Below are 21,177 nucleotides of genomic sequence, written 5' to 3'. Positions count from 1 at the left end.
GCCTGGAAGGGCAGAGAAAATTTATTCCAAGAAGGTTGCAATCCTGAGAACCAACTGCCCATAGGCACTGGGTCATGTGGCATCATCCGTAGTGTTGATGGTTAAGGCCTCTATTAGCCGTGACTTTCTGTTAAGACCGCATTGGCTCATGGCCACAAACAGGAGTATGGACCCACACCCCTGTTCCGCCTCCCCCATCAAGTCAGCCTAGGAATGAGTGTTGAACAGGAAGTCTCTTCTCAGGCAAATGCCTGACCTCTAAGGAAGGCCACAGGAAATGCCTCAGAGAGCCTTTTCAGGGTTGACCTTAACCAAGGGACCCAGGCTATCTGCTAAAGCTGGTCATCCTTTTTCCAGGCCCTCATGGAGAATAAGGAGGCCAAGGCCCAAGGTGGGCCTTTGTAAAGGCCACAAGGGACACTGAGCTTAGGACTTTCCTATGTCCAGATGGAGCAGAGGCCAAGCCTAGGCCACAGTCAACCAGAAGGTCACAGTCCTATTCCCAGGCACCATCCATTCCCAAGCTCCAGAAAGGGCTGGGCCCCAGCTCCCGGTGGCTGGCTGGCTTTGGGAGCAGGTTTGCAAAGGGCTGGGTAGAGAGTAGAAGGCTGACACTCCCATGGGGGAAGGAAGGGCAGGGCTGCTGTAGCTCCAGGTTTTCTCCTCTTACAGAGAGACAAGCCTTCTGGGAAGGAGCATCAGGTTGAGGTCTCACCACCCAGTAGCTGCAGGCTCAGGCCCTGAGTGTCCACTTCTACCAGGTGGACGCTGTAGTTCCCGAGGCCCTGGGAGCAAAGGACAGGAGGTGTTCAGAGAATAGGAGGCTCTGAGCAGGTATCAGGCCACAAACTTCATGCTGCTAGGTGGTCGGGGGACTTACAGCTGTAGCCCCTGCTTAGTGGTGGGCCACAGTGAGGGCTCCTGTCCCCCACCAGTAACCACACCCCCAACACAGGTACCTCAGTCTTGGCCAGGACAGCCTCCAGAGCCTCCTTCTGCCGCGGCTCCTTGGTCAACAGATAGAGAAAACCCCCGCCACCTGCCCCTGCCAGGCTCTGGCCATGTACGTGGGGGGCCAGGACATCCATCATACGCCGCACAGCCAGGGGCTCACAGCCTGGAGCCATGAGCTTCTTTTGTTCCCAGTATGAGGTCAGGCACTGGCCCAGCAGAGGCAGGCTCCCTGGATAGAGGACAGAGAGGAGTGGCCTGCCTGAGCCAGGATATTCCTTCAACACCCATATGTAGACGGAATGAGGTGCCAAGAGGCACTATTTAACCAGTGTCATGGTTAAAAACGTAGGTCCAGTCCTGGCTGGAAACAGGAGTGCTGAAGCCCACCACACAGGGTTGTTTGAGGACTAAAGGTGCATAGAGCGGCTGGCATGGGGCCCAATACAGTATTCAGTCAACTGTGGCCACACACATGGAACCCTGATCCACTGACTCTGGAACTCAACAATGGGGCTGAGCCTCCTTCCCAGTCTGCTGCCTGGTCAGTGCAGCTAGAGGCCTGCCTCGTGATGCAAGTGTTATCTTAAGATAGGGCTCCCACCTAAGTGTGAGACCCCACAGAGGAGACAGTAGACTTCTGTCTCCAGGAGCCTCATATATGGGGTCTGAGCCAAGCCTGCAAAGGCTCCTGACCTCAGACCCACAGGTGACAAGGTACTCACTCCCAGTGCCCTGAGACCCAACAAGAAGGACCTCACCTTGGCGGAAGGCTTCAGCACATTCCTCGGTGTGCTGCACTAGGCTGTGGGCATTCTGTACGACGGCAGGCAGCCGGGCATACCAGTTCCTCAGCACATCCTGCAGATGGGGCAGGAGGGAGGCAGTAAGGATGTGGGCCCAGCCGATGCTGCCTGCCTCCCTCCCTCCTGGGGCCAGGGCTCACCTGCAGCAGATTCCGTGCCAACCGGGTCTTGCCAGTGTACACCAGCAGCAGGTGGTCATTGAGCTGCTGGACAAAGCCCTCAGGCACCGTGATCTCTTCCACCTCCACCTTCAGTGGCAGCTGAGCCCGGGAGCGCCCCACCTTGATGCCAGGCATTAGGCCACCCACTTGGTCCTGCCAGCCACCTCCTGCAAGCCCAGCATCCCATCACTTTTGGAGCCTATCTGGCTCAACTTCTGTCTCCCAGCCCGGGCTCCCAGCCCTACAACCCGGGCAGGGACCAGGTGGGAAGACAGCTTCCCCCAACTCAGGCTGGGCCAGGTTAGCTGTGCAGCTTCTGCCCCCAGACCTGGGAAAAGGACAAGCCCAGCAAGGGGAGAGGGTTTCACTCTGGAGCCAAGCTTGGAACTCACAAGGCCTGAGTTCTGTTGCAGACCTAACTGTAAGTGGAATTGGGTAAAGCATATCAGAGGGTAAGCCCTAATGATAAACTCGTCCCCTCCAGGAGAGATGACATAAGACCTTCCCAGCAGCCAAGCGGGCCTCCGCACCCTGTCTTTTCTAATAGAGTGCTGAGGTTAGAAACCAGCTTCCAGCATCATCACTGAACTTGAAAGAGCTTGTTCACATCCTGCTTTAGCAATGAACAGTATGGATCTCCTCTTGCAGCTATAAAAAAGTAACACTATTTGAGAGAATTCTGATAGGCCTTTCACATCTGGGGAAGGGCCTACAAGGATTTTAAAGTACAAAATGCCAATGGCAGGAAGCATCTGAAACTTTACAGCCAAGACATGGCGGTTGGCGTCAGGCCCCCAGTGTCAAGAACTCTTTACCAGCACCCCTCTCCTTCAGAGCACTCAGCACAGTGTATAATGATACGTTCATTTGAGTGGTTATTGATTAAGGTCTGTCTCAGTAGGTGATAGGATTTCTGAGGGCAAGAACCCTGTTTTTGCTCACTTGCTCATTTTATCCCCAAGGCCCAACATAGAGTGGATACTTAACAAATTGTCAGTTGGCTAAATGAAGGATTTGGATGGTACACCTCAGAAGGAAAGTGAAAAGCCCCCTCCCCCCACTCTGCTAATGACTACCCTTTCTGGGGTGTGAATCATGGCAGTGAAGGGAGGAGGGTGGGCTACAAAGTAGCCAGAGAAGATGCCATAGTCAGGCATCCAGCTTCCTTCCCAGGGTCCTGCAGGTGAGGCCCTGCATCCGGAGGTGACCAGAGTGCCATAGGATCTGGAGTAAGACAAACCTTCAGCTGCTCTCCCTTGTGCATGGATTCCAAGGGGCCATGGTAGTGTTGGGGAGGAAGGTGCCAGTAACATTCCATTATGATCACAGCCATGTATTGGGCCCTCTGCGCCCCCCGCATATGGTAGTGGGGGGCACATGTGTCCAGAAGACAAGTTTAAAGTTCTATCCCCTATTCCGAACCCACCTTTGCCCAGCCCCACCCTGAGGGACAGCCCTTGGTGAAGACAGAATCATGAGGACTAGCACTGGGTATAACGGGTACCTAGTAAGACACATGAAAGCTATAGCACCGAATCCGTCACTTAGCAGGTGCTCCTAAAGCATCAGGCCCTTGGAGGTTGAAACATCTCAAATTGAAAACCAACCATAAAAGGTCAGGGTAGTGGGGCGCCTGGGTGGCTCAGAGGGTTAAAGCCTCTGCCTTCGGCTCAGGTCATGATCCCAGGGTCCTGGGATCGAGCCCCACATCGGGCTCTCTCCTTGGTGGGGAGCCTGCTTCCTCCTCTCTCTCTGCCTGCCTCTCTGCCTACTTGTGATCTCTCTCTGTCCAATAAACAAATAAAATCTTTAAAAAAAAAAAAAAAAGGTCAGGGTAGTAAGAAGGACACTGTAGCCACTTTAAGTAGTACCGTTACATGGCTGTCTGCAAGTTCAGGGAGCCCCTGGAGGGCCTCGGAGAAATGCCTGTGACCTCCCTCCTGCCCCAGGGCAGTCCCATACCTGTGGTGAGCACCTGTTCCAGGTGCAGCACTGCATGGATCAGGGCCTCGGTGCCCACCACCCGGCCCGCGGCCCTCTGCAAGGCAGCCAGGGCTGCGCCTGCCAGGATGCTGCTCGTGCCTGCAGGGTGCCGAGGAAGACACCAGGCATGAGACAGCCCTGCCCGGCCCGGCCTGCCCCACCCACTCCCTCCACTGGGCAGAGGTTGGGGCAGGGATCAGAGGGGAGGCCGGGGGTTGGGGATGCAACCGGTGGGCAGCAGGGAGACAAGACCCGCTCACCAAGACCAGAGCCGTGGGGCAGCTCAGACCAGGCGTGCAGCTCGAAGCCTCCCCTGAAGGTCTGCAGCAGCTGCTCTCTCAACGAAAGCTTGGAGCCGACATGCACAATCCCCGCACAGATGAAGGCTGCCTTCAGCAGAGCCCCTGCAAAGGGACCAGCAAGGAATTTGGTCTCCAAGGGTAGAAGCAGATACCCCAAGCCACCTCCATGACTGCCCAGCCCCACATGGGGCTCACCGGGGGACAAAAGCCCAGCAGTATTGTAGGCCCCATCTCTAAGTCATAAAAGGCCCTCTGATGACTTCGGGGCTCCTCCACCAGACCGGCTCACCCTCAGGCCAGATCTCTGTGGCCTGCAGAGTCTCCAAGTTTCTGCCCCCAGCCCTCAGCTGGCCACGAGTGCCATCCCCACCTGTAGATGTCACAAGTGCCCTGACCTGGGGCATGGGGCTGGCAGTAATCCTGCAGGTCATCCAGGCTCCAGCATACCATCTTCATGGCCATCTTGTCCTGCCGAGGCCCCACTGCCAGCCACAGCTCAGGCTCCGGGATGCGGCGTGCCCTGGCCCCGATGGGCCGGCGGCCATCCACTCGCACAGCCAAACCCAGCACTGCCCCACCGAGCTCATAGGCAAGGGGTGGCGTGTCACTCCAGCCACCTTCAGCAATTGGACAAGACCAAGTGGGTCACAAGGGCTGCGAGCCTAACTCTGGGGTGGCTACCCTCACCCCCACCCCTGTGGGGCTCACCAGAGAAATCCACACGAGCCGGGCACTCGGCCACCACCCACTGCCCGGGTGCTGGCAGCTCTACCGGCTCCGTGGAGACAAAGTGCTGGGCTGACATCACAGCCTGGCGGATGAGAATCTGCCCGGCTCCCTCATAGTGGCGGGCAGCTCGCACCAGCAAGGCCGGCCTGCCAAGAGGGCAGGGAGATAGGCTGGCACGCAGCCCCAAGTTGAGAATGGACTGTCTGGGCTTGGGGACCCGACTGCTCTGGGTAACCTGGGTAGGAAGACGCCCCACCTCCCTGTGGGTCTCCACCTCCAAGGATGGCCAGGGACCTCTCCAAAGGTCTTGATGTCATTAGCACCCACCTGGTCAGCCACTTGTCCCGCTCCTGGGCCAGCGCCTGCACACCTCCCGCCAGGTCTCCACACTCCAGGTACGAGAAGGGCTGCATCCACCCAGGGTTGGCAGCTGGCCCGCTCCGTAAGCCTCCTCGACCCTCCGCCATGCAGCCCAGGACATCGGCCACACAGGCCAGAGCCCGGGCTGCCACACCAGGGTCTCCCGCACCAGCTGCAACTGAGAAATCAGGAGTCAGTGTTGTGGGGGAGGGTTCTGCCCCCGAAGACTACTTGGCCATCCTCAAACACTCCAGGTCCCTCATACCTCTTCACTTTTGCCCAAGATGTGTCCTTGCCCATGAACATTCCCCTCCTTGCTGCCTGGGAAAGTTCTTCTCATCAGTCCTATCCCAGATGTGCCTCTTCACCCCTCACCCGGGATGTCCCCAGCGGTTGGGAGCTCAGGCTTCCAGGTAAGACCACCTGGGTTTACTCTCAGCCCTACCCCCAACCGCCTTAAATGGGAATAATGAGGTCTGCCCATGAGGCTAAGGCTGAGCCCCTAGCCTGTGTGCCTGGGCCTCCAGATGGAGCCAACCACATCCCAACCCACTGTAAAACACGAAGGGTTTGCTGATGCCCCAAGGACCCAGAGGCTCAGTCCTAGGCTTCAGCCTCTCACCAAACTCCCCACGGACAGGGATGAAACTTCCCACAAAGTTACAAGTACACTCTACTGCGTCTCTCCCCTGCTTTAAAGTCTCCTGGCTCCCTAGTGCCCTCAGACTGATGACCCAGAGGGCAGGTGACGGCGGGACGGGCTTTCCAGTACACTCACCCTGGTCCAGCGTGGCCAGCAGGGGCCCAGGACAGCCCTCTCGGACAGCGGCCCGGATCAGCGGGCGCAGGCTAAGGTCCTGCCGAGCCTCCAGCACTCGCCTCGCCTTACGCAGGGCCTGGCAGAAGAACAGGTCCCGGCGGAAGGCCAGTACGGCAGCCCGGTCCAGACACGGCTGCAGCTGCTCCCAGGACAGACGCCAACAGGCCCGCCAGGCCCGTAGGGCCTTGCCCCCATCCTCCTGGGGGTCCAGCATCCACAGCAAGTCCTGGGGCCCCAAGGCCCTCGAGGGGTGGAGCACAGGAAAGAGGCGGGCACTAAGAAGGCAACGTTCTGCAGGGGGAGTGTCTGGATCCCACAGATCCCAGTCCCTGATGTGAGGAAAAGGCACATTAGCAGGGGGGAAGCCAGGGCTCCTGCCTGGTCACCAAGCCCTGCCTGCCTGTCAGCTGGGAGCAGGCTCATTCATGGGGACAGGACAAACTCCACCGGAGGCAGCCCAAGTGGACAATTCAGAGAAGGAGGCCCAGCTGCCTTGCCTACTTTCCTAGACCAATGAACAAAATCCCAAAGCCTGAGCAGAGCCAGGAATTTGGAGTTGCCCAGGAAGATGCTGAGGCAAATCAGGCTGCCCCAAACTACCCCAGGCCCCAGGGATCGTTGGAGGGGTGGGTGTGGCTCTGTGGGGCAGGAGCAAGGGCAGGGATGAGCCCCAGAGAGGCAGCCTCCCTGGCTGCCGCATGGAGGCCCATTGGGGCCACCCACATTACCGAACACCTGTCTTCTGGAAGAATTCACTCCAGGACATGTTGAGATACGTTCCTGTCCCCTGCCTCTGGGGGAAGAGGAGGAGGCAGTCAGGGCATCGGGGGCGACAGGAAGGGGTGAGGGACACTAAGGCCAGAAGGGACAGGAAAAGAGACGGGCACATACACAAGCAAGTTCTGAAACAATGCGCCAAGCTCTGGAGCCTCAATGCTCCTGCCCTGGTTCCAGGAACTCAGAGTGGAAACCTGTTTCTAGGCCCATCGACCATAACTGGCTCTGCAGTCCAAGGTGGGCCACCACCCTCTCTGAACCTCAGCATCTGGCCCACAACATGGTCATAAAAATCCCCACCCGGCCCGCCACACAGCAGGCAAGGAGGGAGGAGGGAAAGGCCTGCTGAGACTACCAACCACACCCTCCTCACCCCTGTCCCTCAGGCCAGGGCTTAGAGACACTCACAGCGGCATAGGAGCCGGGCTGGGATGCTCAGGGCTCCCCAAAGCCTTACGGCGGGTGATGAGGGAGGTGGGGAGGACACCTACCTCCCAGCTGTCTAGACGGCCAACGAGGGTGAATACACGGCCTGGGGCACCATGCAGCCGCACGTGGTGTCCCTGCAGGACAAGATCGTGCAGCTCCAAGCCACGCAGGGCCTTGCACTGCGCTGTGTCCAGGCCACTCACAAGGCAACCAGTGCCGATGTGAACGGGGCCCTGGAAAAGAGAAGGCAGGCATCCCAGCACAGCCCTTGGTACCCCCACCAGTCCACTCTGGACCCGGGCCCCTGAAGCCCTGCCCTCCCTCTGCCCCGCTCCCTGGCCTCACCTGAAGGTGGCAGTGTTGCAAGACACTCCCAGCACCCAGCTGGACGGGGCCCTCCAGCAGGCAGCTGACCACAGAGCTGCCACTGCCCAGGAGCTCCAGCTCCTGTGAAGCCAGGGAGGAGGTCATGAGAGCCCCAAGCCCAGGACTGCCCAACCCCCTTGAGCATCCAAGGCTCTGGCCAGAATTCCCGCTGCTACCCAAGCCTGATGGCCAGCCAGATCCCTCTACCCTGGCCCCAACTTCAGGCCAGCTCCCCTCACCCCTTGTCCACGCTGGCCCCTAGTGGCACACTCTGCCCGCCTTCTCCCCCAGACCAAATCTGCCCTCCTTGACAGAGGTCCCCCATGACAGCTCTCCCAGGAATCCTCTCCCACCTGTCTAGCCACCCCCACCCCTGCCACCCTGAGGGCCACTTGTGAGCTCTCCCTGCCTGCTTCCTCAGCCCACGGCACTGACCCTGGCCTGTCGCCTCAAATGTGCCTGTCTCCCCAAGCAGACCCCACAGAAGGCGTGGAGTGAGTTTTCTCTGGTTTCTCAGTCAGGCAGACCTGGCCGCTCCTGGGCTCTGTGGCTTTAAGCAAGACACTTAACCTCTCTGAGCCTCCAGTGCCTCATGTGAACGATGAGAATAATCGCGCCTACACTCGTAGATGGTCTGTTCCAAGCACGAGCTATCCCTTTCCTTTTCTGAAGCCCCCGCCCCACCTGTCCGCAGGTACCCTGGCAGGCACTTCTGCCGCCCCCTGCCCCGGGCAGGTCTTACCTCCACCTGGGAGTGCACTACCCGGGCCCTGGGAGCCCCTGGGAACGTGAGGCTGCACAGGAACGCACTGGCCGAGTTGCTCAGGTAGCTGTAGCTGCCGTCAGGGACATAAGCTGTAAAGATACAAGGACAGACCCCAACCTCGTGCCTGCTGGGGCAGATGCCAGCCAGGCCTCCCACCGGAACACACATCATCAGGCCCCGGGAAGGCAGGCAGGCCAATGAGCCCACTGTGCCCCTGGGGAAGTGGGAATCCAGAAAGGCTCAGCACCTGTCCAGGTCATCCAGCTAGGAGCAGAAAGACTTCGAATGGAGCCCGGGAATGAAACAAAGGAGAAGGGAAGAGAGTTATGGGTTCTGGACTGGGAGAGGGTCATTGTCCGGCAGGCACTGGGCCTGCCTGGTCTGGGAGCCTGGGGTCCGGGCAGGAAGCCACCTCATCGAGGGGCCCTCACTCCTGTGGTCTCCCGGCCCCAGAGAGCCGAGTGGCAGTACCCACCTATGGTGAGGGGCTGATCGCGAAGCTCCCTCCACAGCTCAGCCCGGGCAGCCTGCAAATAACCTGTGCCGTCCGAGTCACCTTGCCCCATCTCCGGGGGCTGCCCCACCAGGAAATCCTCCCTGTTCACGTTCCGGGCCATGCAGAGCAGGATGTCAAAAAAGAGAGACAGCTGGGGCAGGGGTAGGAAACACAGCTATTGGGAAGGTTCCTGGGCTGAGCTGGGGAGTCTCACTCCCAGTGACACCGACCCAGAGAGAGAAAGGGACTGGCCCAAGGCCATGCAATGAGGCAGCCAGTGTCAGGGTGTCTATCCAAGGCCTGGGGAACCCAGCCCACACACACCCCTGGTCACCTGGACAGGCCGGGCTCCGGAGTCCAAGCCCATGTAGGTGCAGGCATCCAAGGGTGGGCTCACATGGGTGGCCAGGAGGTGCTCAGCTGTCTCCACAGAGAAGAAGGCGACCCCGGACACCTGAAGAGGTCAGGGTCAGGTGGGGAGCAGGGTATGCTGGGGCCAGGCTTGGGCCTGAGTTGGGAAGGGTATGGGAAGGCCCATGCAGACGGGCCAGGCAAGGTTGGCTGCCACACCGGGCAGGGTCCTTTGTGTCTGGGCCACTCCAGCACCCAGGCTCCAGGCTTACTGGGAGGGGCTCCCACTCAGGGACCCCTCAACAGGCACATTCAATTTTCAGGCCTTCCTGAACTAGAGATAGAGAACGAGAAATAGTTTCCTATCTTCCTCGAGGTCCAGTCCCAAACCCTTACCCAACAGTCCTATCCTTGTCTTTCATTCTAAAAGCATCCCCCAAGTCAGATTCTAGACTTCCTCCCAAATGCTTCCCGAAATTACCCACATTCTGGTTCGAGACCAGACCCTGAATTCCAAGGCCACACCTTCCTCAGATTCTAGCTCTACTTGCACCCCTGAACACTAGTTCTAGATCTTACTCAGCTTCTGGTTCTGGCCTGCCCCAGAATCTTCAGGAAGGAGTGGAGCTCTGCCCTGAGCGGGAAGGCAAACACTCCCTGCCTCATCCCAGAAGGCCTCCAAAGCCCCCAGCATGGGTCTAGCAGCCGTACCAGTGGCACCCGCCCATCCGGCCTGGCACACCGCTGTATCTCTGCCTCGGTGCCCTGGTAGTAAATGTCCAAAACGAAGCCCTGCGTGGGGCGGGGAAGAGAACAGAGTTAGGGCAAACAGCAAGGGAGGACCAGCCGGGCAGGGACCGCAAGGTGTTCTCCCAATGAAAAGCAGGTCCCAGTGTGCTGGGGGGAGCAGGGAGGGGGGACGCCTGAGCGCCGACACTCCCACCCCCGGACGGTAGAGGGCAGGCTCTGAAAGTCTTCACCGCCTGAGCCCGAGCGCAGCACCCAGCAGAAGCCAACTAAGTGAGCACAGGGGCTGTTTGCAGGAGAACTGTTCCCAATCCACACCACGTCAGAAAGCCCAGGATGAGCGGCTTCCCTGAACACAGGTCCAGGAGGCCAACCCAGATGGTTCAGTGGCCCACACCACTGTCGCAGGGGCACTACCTGGGCATCAGTGAGGAAAACACCATGGTTCTGGGCATAGGCCGTGCTCCCCGGAAGGGCAATCACTCTGGCTCCCCGGAAGTTGTCCCAGCTGATCCCTGTGAGTGAGGCAGTCAGGCAGGTCCCTGGGGCCCCCCAACCCAAGACACAGGGCTCCAGCCAGGAGGAGGCAAGAGCTCTGGGCAGGGGCATCCAGATACCTCTATAGGGAACATGGTCTCCGAAGACAATGGACATTCCTCTGGGAGAATGATAACACCTGCCCTCCCAAAATTCTTCCACAGAGCCCTGCAGGGCCGAAGGGGCAGGGTGGGGTGTCTCCATTCTCTAACCAGAGGGGGAAGGGAAGCCCAGAGACCACGTGAAGAAAGGTGGCTGGCTGTGGCTAGGGTAGGCAGTCCCAAGCCTTCTCAGGCTCACCTGGGTTCGGAGGCACAGACAGCAGCATGTCGGTGCTGCAAATCCACACACCTGGCGGGGAGCCCGGGCCCAGCTGTGGAGGAGAGAGAGCATGGAGCCGGTGGCCTGGCCCAGCTCTCTGCTCCCACACAACCCAGTGGTGGCCTGTCCAGGAGGACTCTGGCTGCTGGGCCTCCCCCGACCAGTGGTGCCGAGGCCAGTCCTTCCCTCTACTCTGAGGGGGACACCACCTCTCCACCGGCATGGCCCAGACTAACTTCCTGAAGCTCTAGGTCTGGGCACCCCCAGAGCCGTTCCTCCTGGCATCTCCTGTCTGCACCAGCACAGATGGCATAGCTGGGGGTGCTGTGGGAGAGCCGTGGCTCTCTCTGGGGTGAGGCCCCATGACCACCGCCAGCCTCACCCGATGGCTCATGATGTCCAGCAAGCAGTCCAGGTTGCAGACCACGGCCTCCACCGGAGCCTTGGGGTTCTCAACAGGGAGGCAGGTGAAGGCCCGGCCACAGTCCTCAAAAGGGAAATCTCGGCCCTAGGGAGGGAGCAGCCACAAGAGAAAGAACCCTCAGGGCAGAGAGCCTGGGGACACCCTATCAGCTGTGCCAGGCAGGAAGCCATTAAGCTAGAAGACTTTTTACAATGTACATTTTCTCAGGCCCCTGGCTGGCTTAGTCTGTGGAGCATGCAACTCTTGATCTCAGGATCGTGAGTTCAAGCCCCACACTGGGTGTACAGATTACTTAAAATCTTAATGTGAAATGCGTTTTCTCTTTTTTTTTTTTTTTATTTATTTGAGAGAGAGAGAGCACAAGGAGAGGCAGAGGGAGAGGAAGAAGCAGACTCCCCTCTGAGCAGAGAGCCTGAAGTGGGGGCTTAATCCCAGAACCCTGGGATCCATGACCTGAGCAGAAGGCAGATGCTTAACTGACTGAACCACCCAGGGCCTCATCAGAGACCTTTCTTTCTTTCTTTTTTTTTTTCAGAACTTTTTTTAAAAAAATATTTTATTTATTTATTTGACAGACAAAGATCACAAGTAAGCAGAGAGACAGGCGGGGGAACAGGCTCCCCACTGAGCAGAGAGCCCAATGTGGGGCTCCATCCCAGGACCCCAAGATCATGACCTGAGCCAAAGGCAGAGGCTTAACCCACTGAGCCACCCAGGCACCCCCAGAGTCTTTTCTTATAACGTTTTCAATTACATGATTATGGTGAAAAATTAGAAAGTGCAAATCTGCAAAAATAAGACAATTCCTCAGGGATAATAGCCATTGCCCTCATTTTGAGTTGTATCCTTTCAGATTTTTCATTTTTTAATGAGATAATGAGCAGGTGGAGACAACAGAACTTAACACACACAGACACACACACAACTACAAGTAAAACCGGGGGGAAAGACTGGGAATTATATCAATGTCAATATCCTAGCTGTGATTACATTACAGATCTCGAAAATATTACCACTGGAAAAATCTGGGCAAAGTTGGCAGAGGCTTCTTTTTGTATTATTTATTTTTTATTTATTTTTATTTTTATTTATTTATTTGACAGAGAGAGAGATCACAAGTAGACAGATAGGCAGGCAGAGAGAAGGGAGAAGCAGGCCCCCTGCCGAGCAGAGAGCCCGATGTGGGGCTTGATCCCAGGACCCTGAGATCATGACCTGAGCTGAAGGCAGAGGCTTAACCCACTGAGCCACCCAGGCGCCCCTCTTTGTATTATTTCTTGCACGTGGATCTGTATTCATCTTAATCAAAATTCCAATTAAAAGGGCACTTGATGGGGGCGCCTGGGTGGCTCAGTGGGTTAAGCTGCTGCCTTCGGCTCAGGTCATGATCTCAGGGTCCTAGGATCGAGTCCCATATCGGGCTCTCTGCTCAGCAAGAAGCCTGCTTCCCTCTCTCTCTCTGCCTTCCTCTCCGTCTACTTGTGATCTCTCTCTGTCAAATAAATAAATAAAATCTTTAAAAAAAAAAAAAAGGGCACTTGAGGGGCACCTGGGTGGCTCATGGGTTAAAGCTTCTGCCTTCAGCTCGGGTCGTGATCCCAGAGCCCTGGGATCGAGCCCAGCATCAGGCTCTCTGCTCAGCCAGGAGCCTGCTTCCACTTCTCTCTCTATCTGCCTGCCTCTCTGCCTACTTGTTATCTCTGCCTGTCAAATAAATAAAATAAAATCTTTAAAAATAATAATAAAAGGGCACTTGACTGGCTCAGTTGGTAGAGCGTGCAACTCTTGAACTCGGGGTTGTAAATTAGAGCACCCTGTCGGGTGAAGAGATTACTTTTTTAAAAATCTAAACAAGGGGCGCCTGGATAGCTCAGTTGGTTAAGTGACTGACTCTTGATTTTTTTTTTTTTAAAGATTTTACTTATTTATTTGACAGAGAGAAATCACAAGTAAGCAGAGAGGCAGGCAGAGAGAGAGGAGGAAGCAGGCTCCCTGCTGAGCAGAAAGCCCGATGTGGGGCTCGAACCCAGGACCTGGGATCATGACCTGAACCGAAGGCAGCGGCTTAACCCACTGAGCCACCCAGGTGCCCCCCACTGAGCCACCCAGGTGCCCCCTGACTCTTGATTTTGGCTCAGGTCATGATCTCAGGGTCCTGGGATCAAGCCCTGCATAGGGCTCCCTGCTCTGCGGGGAGCCTGCTTCTCCCTCTCTGTCTGCCACTTCCCCTGCTTGTGCTCTCTCTGTCAAATAAATAAATAAAATCTTAAAAAAAAAAAAAGCTGAAGTCATTTTATATAAAGTTACGTGGCTGGCTCTTCCCAGTAAACAATGAAAACACACTCCCTGAATGCTCAGAGCGAGCCAGGCCAGGTCCTGTTTTAGCATCTGCATGGATCATCTCAGCACTTCCACGTGAAGTAGAAACTGGCACACCCTTTTTTTACAGATGAGGGAACTAAGGCCTAGAAAGAAAGGGTCAAGTGACTCATCCAAGGTCATAGACCAGTTCAGTCTCTGTCCAGGCCAGTGCGTAGAGTTGGCTGGACTTCTAAATCATAATAATCACAACAATACAAGCGCCGCTTATATTCAGCCTGTTCCCTATTTCTGGACACTCGGACCAATTCTGACTCTGATTCTTCTGGATTTGCCCAATGAGCACCTTGCACAAACACAAAGATAAAACAACTATCTAACCCAGGGACTGATGGCTCCAGCCTTCAGCACGGCCCCTGCAGAAATGCGCAGCCCCCTACTAACCATGTGCAGGATGAGGATCCGGGCCGACTGCAGGACATCAGATGTGACCACCTGTCAAAAGTGCAAGAGCCCCATTTACAGAAGCCTTGGCGGACGGTACCCAAGGATGCTGTCCTCTTGTCCAGGGAAAGACCCCAACACAAATTCACTCAGGTACCAAAGGAAGAAAAGACAAGGTCAGGACCAATGGCCATAGGCAGGCAAGGGGTGGCCCTGGCCCCTTCTGGATGAGGGAGCCTAGAGGCCTTCCACCTGGGCCACCCCTCTGCCCCTATTTTTTAGGAGAATCTATAGGCAAGAATGTGAGGTTAGCGGGGTTACTCACGGTAAGTCAGGGAGCCATGAAGGCAAGGTGGCTGAGTGAAGGGGCTGTGGCAGGGGTGGGGGGGCGGGGACATGGCCCCAGTGGGAACACTGACCCCCGTGCCCTGCACAAAGAGGGCAGCTCTATCCCAATTCCGGCAAACAGTTGTCACAGGGGAAAGAGAGGCCAGGAGAGCAAGATGGAAGTTTTCAAGAGAAGCTGGAAAGGCTAATTCTGAGATCCTGGCTCCAATGTTCTAGAACCACTAGAAGGTCTGGCCTGCCTTCCCCCTTGCCCCGCATCTGGTAAGTCTGCCCAATCTACAGGTATGAAAATGGGTACCAGATGCTGAACTGGCCAGGTGATGGACCCCAGAGAGCTGGTGACCTTGGAGACCATCTGTCGTGACCCCCATCCCTGTTCTGAACAGTGTGCGTGCCGGAGGAGGGCACACTGTGAGCACTCACCGTGAAGCCTGCCCGGGCACTCAGGTGTTCGGCAGCCACCAGCAGGGCATTGAGGGTGGCCCCTCCGCTCCCCACACGTGTTTCAGGGTCCTCCACGGCCAGTAACAGCGTCCCAGGCGGGATCTGCTCCCGCTTCTGGCGCACCTCCAGCTCTGGGGTCAGAACACAAGCTGGGACCAGCTGCCAGCCTCCCCACCCTGGTCCAGAGCAGCAAAAGCCAATCTCCTGAAAGTCACTATTTTCTCTTTGTTAACTCAGGAGAGCTTATTTTTCACTGAGGTATAATGGACATATAACATTCTATACATCTCGTCTGTACAACGTCATGATTCAGTATTTGAAAAAGAAAAATGGAATGTGGCACAAATTTGCATGCCAGCCCTGCAGAAAAGCCATTGCTAACCTTCTCTGTGTGGTTCCAATTTCAACATACGTGCTCCCAAAGCAAACACTTAGTAGCTTTTCATGGAGCTACTCCTTAGATCTTCACCCAACTCTATGAGTAAGTACAACCAGTCCCATTTAATGGACACAAAAAACTGAGTCTCAATGAAAATGACATGATGGGTCTTGAGGTCACATGGCTAGAAAGCAGCAGAATCTGGGCTTTAACCCAGGTCCTCCCAGCTCGTGGGGCTGTGAGGGTGTGATGAGGAATCTACATCAGAGGCAAAGTGGGAGGGAGGGTCCCCTACCTGTCTGGAAGACATGAACACTCTCCTGGTACTGGCATGTCAGGATGATGACCGTCCAATCGACCCCCTTGGGCTGCTCCATTCTGGCCAAAGTTCAGGGCTCCCTGAGACAGAGATGAAGGTGTGTGTGAACTTTTGAAAAAAAAATTATCTTACCCTAAAATTGATTCCTGCTGGTACACAGTTCTATTAATTTTAACACACGTATGGGGCCACCTGGGTGGCTCGGTCAGTTAAGTGTTGGACTCTTGATTTCGGCTCAGGTCACGATCTCAGGGTTGTGAGGTCAAGCCCCTGCTTAAGATTCTCTCTCTCCTTTTCTCTCTGCTCTTCTTACCCCCTCTCTAAAAAAAACCTCAAAAGACCAAAAAAATCCTGCATGCCATCCCTTTGGGCACACCCCTCTCCATCCTTCACCCCTGACAACCACACTTTTCTCTGTAGCTATGGTTCAGCTATAATCTTTTGAGGTTGGCTTCTTTCACTCAACATAATGCCTTTGAGATTCATCCAAGTTGACTGCGCATACCAGTAGTTCTCTCTATTTGCCAAGCAGTATCCCACTGCATGGACTGGCATCCGTGGTCTCCATCCACCCATAGAAAGACACCTGGGCTGTTTCCAGGTTTGGAGAATCATGGACAAGAGCTGCTACAAACATTCGTGTGCGGGCTGAGTGTGAACGTAAGACCTCATCTCTGCCAGTGTACACCCAGGTATGGGATGGCTGGGTTATGTGTGAGTGTATCTAACTTTCTCAATCTGGTTGCGTGTGATTTCCTCAGGAGAGGGAGTGAGGGGAGCAAGGTGGGATTGACAGTGAGTCCCCATCTGAAAGCAAAGGGCTTTATTCAGTCTCACTCATCATTCAGGTATTGGCTGTGAGCTAGGGGGAGGGGAGGGGAGGGGAGGAAGGTTCTAACCTCCCAGGCTCCTGAAGCCAAGGGCAATTCCCTGGAGAAGGGAGTAGCAGTGGGAGGGATGCACCAACCTGTTCAAAAGGATAAGGCAGGGTGCCAACAGCGCCCACTACAGGGACCTTAGAGGGGACCTTCCCTTCCAGGAGCTCCAAGCCAGAAGGGGGCTAAAAGGCGCTTGGCAGCCATCTTTCTCTAGGGCACTCTGAGCAAGTGAAGGGTAAGTGGGCCAAAGCTATGGCTCCGCTCTCTCCTACCCACCTCAACATTCCTCTCCTACCAAATGGGAAGTGAATCGGACTCTTGAGTCCCCAAGACCACGTGTAAACAGTCCTCAAAAGTCCCCTGAGTGCTGTCCCACAAAGCAGCAGCCCCCCACCTCTTCCCTCTGACTTCCAAAGCTGAGCATGGTGAGGGATGATGGGGGGCCCAGAGTGTGTGTCCAGGAGTCAGCCTACTCTCCCACTAAGAGCCAACAGCAACAGCATCTCGCACACCAGACTCTGCAGCCATCAAGCCTATGGTTAGGGCTGACAGACACCACCACTTGGCAACACCCACAGTCCCACCAGCTTTCAGGGAGAGCCTCCACCACTAAGAGAAATTGCTCTGTTCCCTGCTAAGCCCAGGAGGGAAATCCAGAGGGGAAGTCCGAGCTAGAGATCTTGGCCAGCCACCTGAGGAAAAAGGCATTCCCCAAGATGTCCATCTGGCCTTTCCAGTAAAGGAGCCTCGTGGGACTCCAGCTTGGCCACAAACTTACCGTGTGATCTCCGGCACCCTAACACCTTCAGGCCTCCTGCAGCAGAGAGTATAACTGACAAGTGCCCCCAGCTTGTTCACATGGAAGCAACATTTCCACCAACTCTTCCCAACCCATCAATGACTCCATGCAGCAAGGACATGAACACAGACCAACTCCTGCAAGATGGGGATCCTCTGAAAGGCGACCTGGGTTCCTGGAGTTCCCATCAACCCAACAGAACTGTCAGAACTGCAAGCGTGTCAAACATTCTTCCTATCCTCCTTCCTTCCTCCTTCCTTCCTTCCCTTCTTCTGGTACTCCTTCACAGGCAGCAGCCTGACAGCTCTCCATGTCTCCTCTAGCTCCCTCCCCTTCTTCCCCCTTCCCCAATAAATCTCTTGCAAGTCTAGTCACATCTTTGTTTCTGCTTCTCCAAGGACCTGAACCAAAATGGGGAGTATAATATCATCCCTCTCTTGGCACCTTCAAAGGAAAAAAAAAAAAATCACTCTAAGAACCTCTAACTTCCTGTCAGGGAAGTACTATCTTCATCCTCAAAGATAAGAAACTGAGGCACAGAGAGATTAAGTAACTTGCCCAAGGTTGCACAGCGAGCAAGTAGCATAGCCAAAATGAACCAGACACTTTTCTCCAGAGTCCATTCTTTTAACCACTACACTGAACCTACTTTGTGGGAACAAGGAAAGAATGAAAGGTGTAAGTATATGGAAAGTGCTCAGAGTGTATTAGCCATTGTGACAAAGTCTAAACTAATACAAGGTGATAATGAAATGAGGTCAATGTTAATGATAACAGCTGCTGGGACTGAGTTCACTGGCCCGCAGTTAAGATATTTTGGTTTTTTATCCTCACAACACCCCTGCAGGATAAGTATTATTATCTCCACTTTAAAGAAGCTAATGGATGCTGCAGCCATGTCTGGGACCTGGGTCACTCTAATTCTAATTCAGGTAACAGTGATAATGACATTTGGTCCCAAGCAAAGGTGCTGAAAGGGAGCAAGGAAGAAATGTCCCAAGGAGGGTCCAATGACCCAGAAAATCTGAGCCTAGCCGTGGTCTCAGCATAATGACTGGGAGACATGGACAGGTGATAGATCATGCCAGAGGGGAAGAGGGAAGGCCTATCTGGACTGCACCCCACTAGAGCCTTAGGTCAGAAGAGCAGTCCCAAGCTGAAAATCAGTCCTGGGATGGGAGCTCTGTTTCCATCCCTCCCTGCCTCCTCTTGTGTGATTTTGAACAGGTTAGCTCATCTCTGCAAGCCAAAGATACCAACCTCCTAGGACTATTGCCAGTATTAAATAAAATGGAAACAATGTGGCATGGGGGTAGAGGGGGTGCTCAATGAGGGGTAGTTCTCTCCAGCAGGGAAAGGGAACAGGAGAGTTTAACTTGACCCTGAAGCCAGTGGGAGTGAACACTAGCTCTGAAATATTCTCCAGGTCAAAGATGTCCCAAAGATTAAAAAATCAGGGAAGGTCTAGGGATATCAAGCTAGGTGAAGCAGCACGCTTTACCATATCAGCCCAAAGGGTATTTTATGGTAACACAAAAGGTAGAATGATACTAGTGGCTAAAGTTCAGAGAGTGCTTTTTTTGCAACACCACGGGCATTGCATAATCAGCTCACATGACTCACTCAATAGACCTATGAATTGGATCTTATCACACACATGATAAATATAAGGAAACTGGCTGAAAGAGATGATTTGCTCAGTCATACACAGCGGTACAGGCAGGCCAGGTGTGTGCAACGCCAAGGTTCATGTTCTTCAGCACCCTGTAGGAGTAAGACACCTCTCCTGCAGTGTATCCGTCATACCTGACTTTTACAGAAAAGTTAGAAAAGAATAGAGTTCTATTCCAATATGCTGCCCACTTTCAATAACATTTCATCTACTGAGGCCAAGTTTAATGTCCTCAGCCAATTTTCCCCGTCCCAAAATTGGATAGGGAAGGGGAACCAGGGACAGAACAAAATAATAAAACCTCTTCATATATGCTTTTTGGAAGAGTGGTGGGGCAGGGATTTTGCATTTCTGAGCTTGAAAGGTAAAAACAAAACAAAACAAAACAGGCTCATGAAGGGATCTGTCTTGCCTTCTGGAAAATAAAACGGCAAACTGAAGTTGACTGGGAGTAAAATCACTTTGTAAATTATACAAACGTCCTGTAATCGAGATTTGTGCATAATGATGAGCCCAAATGGGGTAAACTAAGGCAGGAAACACGGCCTTAAAGCAGTCAGCAGCTCTGGCATCCAGCGCCCCACCTGCCTCAGGGGTGAAGGGCCTCTGGGGTCCGTATCCTTCCCTGTCCCAGGCGTCCCCAAGTGCCAGGCACTGGCCAGGTCCCAGGGGTACCACTGAAAAAACCCAGACCAACCGGTAGCAGACGTCCCCTGCAGCCAGGGGACGCCCAGGGGCGCTGGCAGAGTTCTCGGACACTTCCCTGTCGGGAACCTGGAGGCTACTGGCCAAGCTCGGTCCTGCCGGTCCGAGAGCGTGGGCCGAAAAACAGTGGCGGGGGACCGGGGCGCGCGAAGCGGGGACCCGCACGCACCGACATACCTGCCTCTGCTGGGCGTTCGGCGCCGCGGGCTCTTTAACACGGGTCGCTTGTTCCCCCAACCCCACCCTCCTCGCGGTGCACCCTAGGAAATGTAGTTTCGCCCCTCCGCTTGTCCTGGCTTGTCCTCCCCCAAAAAACTGACTCGGAGCTCTGTATTGCACGGGTACACAGATTTGGCGAGGGCAGCACTTGCCTAAAGGATGTGTGAGTTCAGATCGAGAAAGGAGGTTAGATGAGAAGGGGGCTCCATAGCCCAGCAAAACTACAACTCCCAGAGGAACGAACGCTTCTTAAAGACACAGGCTCGTTTTTCTGGGACTCGAGGTTCCTCGTTTGGGGTCTGTTTAGACCCCTAGCCAGGACCTAGGGCAGCTGCTTTTCTCAGAAGAAAATAAAATCCCTTTGGGGGGTAAAAAAAGTAATAACAGCTGTTGCCCGAGTGTAAGCGGCTACTGTTGGACTGGCAGTTGGCTAGTGCTTTCGTGGATTTGATGACAGGGCTCCTTCCAGAAGAAACTTTGCAACTCTGCAGTAGGAAGAGAATCTGCGGAGTTTTTGGAAAAGTTGTGAATGGTAGCATTGTTTGTGATAGAGAAAAATTGTTTTTTCTCTATTCTCTAGGGTACATCCATGCCATGGAATACTATGCACAATGAGAAAGAAATAAGTAGAACTGTGTGTACAATAGGGAATAGTGTTCAAGGTAGGGAGAAAAAACGTAGAACCATATGTACAGGAAGACACTCGGGTCAAAAATAATGTATATGGGGCGCCTGGGTGGCTCAGTGGGTTAAAGCGTCTGCCTTCGGCTCAAGTCATGATCCCAGGGTCCTGGAATCGAGTCCAGCATCAGGCTCTCTGCTCAGCAGGGAGCCTGCTTCCCTTCCTCTCCCTCTGCCTGTCTCTCTGCCTACTTGTGATCTCTGTCTTTCAAATAAAAAAATCTTTTTTAAAAAAATAATGTAATTGGACACATAGTATTCATAACAGGATGAAGACTGCTGGGGATCAAGATGGGCAAGGAGAACTTGAGTTTCTTAGCTACTGTTTGAATTTTTCTTTCAAGAATGTACTTTCCAAATCTTCTGTCCTCAGTAGGGAGCCTGAGAGGCCTTGGCATTGATCTCAAAGGAGATGAGGGACCCTGCTCAAACTCTACGTAACCTTAGCCAGTCACTTGGCTACTCTGTGTCTCTCTGTCACCATCTGTAAAACAGGTTAATAACAGTATCAAATGCCTGACATTGTTGTGGGGATAAGATAACTTCCTGACTCCATAGTAGGTGATCAAAAAGAGTCCTATTAATCATTAATAGGATTTTTTTTATTGTTCTTCTCATGTTGCCTCATTAAATCAGGGTCTTTG

General features: G+C 54.4%; 1 protein-coding gene and 1 non-coding gene across 2 annotated transcripts; both read right to left on the bottom strand.

Moving 5' to 3' along the window:
- Positions 1–3: 3 nt before the first annotated feature.
- On the bottom strand, positions 4–19,868 carry FCSK (fucose kinase). Its single transcript, XM_047710856.1, has 24 exons — positions 19,811–19,868; positions 15,556–15,659; positions 14,861–15,012; positions 14,090–14,140; positions 11,285–11,410; positions 10,882–10,954; positions 10,462–10,559; positions 10,009–10,089; positions 9,281–9,400; positions 8,926–9,097; positions 8,427–8,539; positions 7,664–7,765; positions 7,381–7,551; positions 6,841–6,905; positions 6,071–6,441; positions 5,260–5,470; positions 4,912–5,078; positions 4,599–4,820; positions 4,162–4,305; positions 3,881–4,000; positions 1,898–2,085; positions 1,713–1,812; positions 960–1,183; positions 4–785 (listed from the first exon to the last, which is right to left on the bottom strand). Exons 2-24 carry the CDS (start codon positions 15,635–15,637, stop codon positions 699–701), a joined length of 3,240 nt encoding a protein of 1,079 aa, XP_047566812.1. The 5' UTR covers positions 15,638–15,659; positions 19,811–19,868; the 3' UTR covers positions 4–698.
- LOC125090055 (U6 spliceosomal RNA) lies at positions 15,205–15,312 on the bottom strand. Its single transcript, XR_007124163.1, has one exon. It is a non-coding gene; the product is annotated as a U6 spliceosomal RNA (small nuclear RNA).
- Positions 19,869–21,177: the final 1,309 nt, after the last annotated feature.

Source organism: Lutra lutra, chromosome 17, assembly GCF_902655055.1.
Source record: "Lutra lutra chromosome 17, mLutLut1.2, whole genome shotgun sequence".
Lineage (NCBI taxonomy): Eukaryota > Metazoa > Chordata > Mammalia > Carnivora > Mustelidae > Lutra > Lutra lutra.
This window is presented reverse-complemented; position numbering and strand designations above follow the sequence as displayed.